Source organism: Anoplopoma fimbria, chromosome 4, assembly GCF_027596085.1.
Source record: "Anoplopoma fimbria isolate UVic2021 breed Golden Eagle Sablefish chromosome 4, Afim_UVic_2022, whole genome shotgun sequence".
In the NCBI taxonomy this organism is placed as follows: Eukaryota; Metazoa; Chordata; class Actinopteri; order Perciformes; family Anoplopomatidae; genus Anoplopoma; species Anoplopoma fimbria.
Window position 1 is genome coordinate 8247222 of NC_072452.1, and position 4450 is coordinate 8251671.

The 4450-nt window shown below is 44.4% G+C and overlaps 2 protein-coding genes across 2 annotated transcripts; one reads left to right on the forward strand and one right to left on the reverse strand.

Moving 5' to 3' along the window:
• Positions 1–273: 273 nt before the first annotated feature.
• syce3 (synaptonemal complex central element protein 3) lies at positions 274–1009 on the reverse strand. The gene is made up of 3 exons (XM_054598113.1): positions 927–1009; positions 621–729; positions 274–489 (listed from the first exon to the last, which is right to left on the reverse strand). The coding sequence occupies exons 2-3, from the start codon at positions 727–729 to the stop codon at positions 371–373; spliced, it is 228 nt and encodes a 75-aa protein (XP_054454088.1). The 5' UTR covers positions 927–1009; the 3' UTR covers positions 274–370.
• Positions 1010–2649: 1640 nt separating this feature from the next.
• Positions 2650–4000, forward strand: foxi3b (forkhead box I3b). Its single transcript, XM_054598114.1, has 2 exons — positions 2650–3250; positions 3429–4000. The coding sequence occupies exons 1-2, from the start codon at positions 2650–2652 to the stop codon at positions 3998–4000; spliced, it is 1173 nt and encodes a 390-aa protein (XP_054454089.1).
• Positions 4001–4450: the final 450 nt, after the last annotated feature.

Below are 4450 nucleotides of genomic sequence, written 5' to 3' on the forward strand. Positions count from 1 at the left end.
TAAAGATATGCGTTTTGAAGGTTGAAATTGTCTCTACTGTTGAAGGACAATGCTGACAGACTCCACCAGTCGGTACTTATCTATGACATGAGATCAATGGTAATTATTGGTGGTTAGGCTCAGTCCTGGGGTCATTCCAATTAGTCTATGTCCATAAAAAAAAAAACACAACAGAAGACATTCTCACTTTTTCATATTTTTATTATTGAATTTAACAGGCTAAAACCATCAGAATACTTTACAACCCACAAGTCAATCAAAAGTGAAGGCCTTGTTAACACCAACTAACAATCAGTCTATGCATTACTGAATGAATAAACAACAGAAACAGTCTTGTGAACTTAAACAGACTTAATCAGATCTGATTAGTTTATCCACAGATACTAGAGCGGCATCCATCATAAGCTTCTTCCAGTCTCTGCATCGAGGTCCCCAGCTCGGGACTGGTCCGCAGGGCCACCATGTCATAGCCCATCCACGTCAGCTGCACTGCAGGGGGACACAATCACCAGATGGTTACGTCAGGAGCAGCTGCAGGGCCAAAACACGTTCCATTCACAGTCTCGCGATATAAAACGAGATCTGTCTACCGCAACGTTACAATGACACACGTGTCGTACCTGAGAGATTTTCTACGGCTTCTATAATTCTCTCCAAGTCCTTGTTCAGCTCCAACACGTCTTCAGTGCTGTTCTGCTGCAGCTCGGGGAGTGGAGAGGAACCGGCCATCTAAATAACACACCGCAGTTTGGCTTTTATGAGCCGCCACGACAAGCTAACACCAGCTAGCCGTTAGCTTGTCGTGGTAGCAAAGGTCAAGTTAGCATGAAAGGTTAAAAAGGGGAACAGCAGCCTCTACAAACACTAGCTGGACTTCAAACCAGTATTTAATAGGGTTAAATAGGTATATTGTCATTTAAACTTACAATGGAGCGACTTTCTTCCGGTTGAATAGAAGGTTCTCCCGCTAACTTTGTAGGAGGAAAAAAAACGACGCACTGCGCATGCGCAGCGCAATAAAACACTGCCACTGACTGTAGGCCAGCTACACCGTGTTGTTAATGGAAGAACATTTAGGTTTCCATACAGTACCAGTCAAAAGTTTGGACACACCTTCTCATTCAACTACTTTGAAGAATCTAAAATATAAAACATATTCTGGTTTGTTGAGCATTTGTTTGTTTACCACATAATTCCATATGTGTTCCTTCATAGTTTGGATGTCTTCAATATTAATCTACAATGTAGAAAGAAAGAAAGAAAAACCATTGAATGAGAAGGTGTGTCCAATCTTTTGACTGGTACTGGATTTGTTCCTGGAGAATTAGCTTGTTTTTCACATTATTATCACATTAAAGGAGAGTGGTGTGTGTGTGTGTGTGTGATTAGATAGAGTAAAGGGTAAAGGATCTATTGGAGTTAGATCCATATGGCAGGATATTATCCCCTAAAGGGAAAGGACAAAATTTACAATAAATATGTATATTTCCCCTTGGGAAATTTCAGGTATAAAATATTTAATTATATACAGTACCAGTCAAAAGTTTGGACACACCTTCTCATTCAACTACTTTGAAGAATCTAAAATATAAAACATATTCTGGTTTGTTGAGCATTTGTTTGTTTACCACATGATTCCATATGTGTTCCTTCATAGTTTGGATGTCTTCAATATTAATCTACAATGTAGAAAAAAATAAAAATAAAGAAAACCATTGAATGCTACGCCCCCTACAGTGGTCATTTAAATTTGCCTAAATCATTTCAAAATACTATTATATTCAAATGATATTGTATAAACTACTGTCATTGTAATGCTGTTATTAACCCACTGTTCATACTACTGTGGTAGACTGAAGCTACTATTTGTCTATTCCTTTGGTATTTCTACAGCTAAGAGGCCATTAGAATTGGTTTTGTTCATCATAATTATCACTCATTAAGTCTAATAAATCTTTATCGAAAAATGTTGCTCCAATGTGCAATTTTATATATTTATGTAGCCCTTAATATGATCCATATTTAACTAGGAACACATTAGTCACGAATGGTCTCTGTAGGAGAAATGTATTATCTTTATAATGATTAAACTGTCCAGGATAAGCAAGCAGGAAAAAAAGATTGATTGAATGTATAATCTAAATCTAAATGATTTCTTTGTGTTTAAATATATCATAATAATCAAAAATGACAGATGACTGAACTCAATTAATGTCGCAGTAACAGCTTGAGTGGAAAATTATTTAATTGAGGGTGAACAAAACCCCTGGAGGAAGTGAACCAGCTGACAGCAGGAAAAAAAACTGAGAGAAAGCAGGAACAGACTTCTCACCTGAGAAAACAACCAATCAAACGAGGCAGGGGGCGTTTCCAGGGAAACAGATAAAGCAGGTATGACAAGTGACATCTTGACATAAAGCAAGGGCAAACGGAACAGGACGGGGTGGAGAAGAGTAGCTTACAACTTGGAAGTTTAAAGACCATAGTTTTGATCAGCTCACATTCAAATACCTGCAAAGGTCTGAACAAGAAAAGGGACTTTTTCGGAAGCTGATACGACCGCTGCAAAAAGAGATTGGCGAGGAAAGGAGTGACAACCAAAGGCAAAGGGTTAAGAACAGACTCATAGAGGTAAGAATAGATTTGACGATGTCTACTTTTGAGGCCCAGGGACAGTCTCCTCCTCGGTGTGGCCCTCAGTTCCCCAGCCTCGGCCAGGAGCCCCCTGAGCTCAGCATGTACAGCGACTGTTACTACCCTCCTCCCTCGCTGCCAAGTCCTCAGCGCACCACTCCGACCTCCTACGACCTGAGCGACTACACCACCTCCTCCCCAAACCCTTATCTCTGGTTCAACGGCTCCGGGATCAACACACCGCCGTACCTGGCTACCACCGGCCCGCCCGGTAACCCTGGCCCCCCCTTTGTCCCTCAGCACTACGGCATGCAGAGGCCCTACCTTGGTCCTGCTGGAGCTGGGGGTCCAGGAGGGGAGCTGAGCTGGTTTTCTCTCCCCTCGCAAGAAGACCTGATGAAGCTGGTCAGGCCACCGTACTCCTACTCCGCTCTCATCGCCATGGCTATCCACGGAGCACCAGACAGGAGACTGACTCTGAGTCAGATCTATCAGTACGTGGCCGACAACTTTCCTTTCTACAACAAGAGCAAAGCAGGCTGGCAGAACTCCATCAGACACAACCTGTCACTCAACGACTGCTTTAAAAAAGTACCAAGAGACGAGGATGATCCAGGTAATATGGTCTCTTTGGTTTGTTTTTGGCTGTTATGAATATCTCTCTCTCTACTAAGGAAAGACTAATCTGAGTTGCTTTTTGAATGTGCTGTAGTGTTTCATTGTTGTGTTCAAAGCTATTTACCCATTTTCAAAATTTAAACTGAACCTCACCAACTCTGCATTCTTCACCACAGGCAAGGGCAACTACTGGACACTTGACCCAAACTGTGAAAAGATGTTTGACAACGGAAACTTCCGTCGCAAGAGGAAGAGGAAGTCCGATTCCCTCTCCGGCACTGAAGGCGGCTCAGCGGCTCCGGAGTCAGGAGACAGCGAGATGGGAAGCCCCAAACACACAACTGCCCTGAACATGTCTCCCACACCGGACAGGATCCCCTCCCCTTCATCGTCAGGCCCCTCACCTTGTCTCAGCAGCTTCCTGTCCGAGATGTCCGGAGTGACAGCCGGAGCGGCCGGTGAGGTGGGAGGCGATGGGCTGAGCAGGCCGCTGCAGATCAACCTGCCTTTAGACGGGCCTCATAGACCCACGCAACCTGGAAGCTTCGGTAGCTACTCCCCCAACTCCGGTGGCCCAGAGTGGGGACCACAAGGGCCAGCCCCACCTGTGCTCTCCTCCTCACCCACCCACTCCTCCCTAAGCTACGCTAGCCCCATCCTCAGCCAGTACAGTGGGTCCAGTGGGCATTTCTACCCTACGCTGGGCTCGACAGGAATCATCTATCATCGCGAGGGCACAGAGGTTTAATGAGACATTCAGGGGGAAAAGTTTGGGTTGAAAAGACTCTTGACGGGAAATGTTACCTGTCTGGTCACTTTTGTCAGAGAGAGGTTTGGTTGTAAAAGACAACACACACACACACACACACACACACACACACACACACACACACACACACACACACACACACACACACACACACACACACAAAAACACACACAGATTGTGCTGACTGAGACAGTTGAGATCACTATAGCGTGTGACAGCAGAGTAAAAGAAGCTTCGACTCCCACAGTAACAGCTGAGTCAGCTACTACAGGTGTCACTCCCTGAAACAGCAGTCAGCCCCGCTATCAGATCCTCAGTCAGCTTTAACTCGATCTAAAGGCGGTCTCTATCAGATCTGACTCATTAATAAAAGATCCCTGATCTGATCTGCTGACACCAGGTCATTCCACACTGCTATCTGTGATTCTT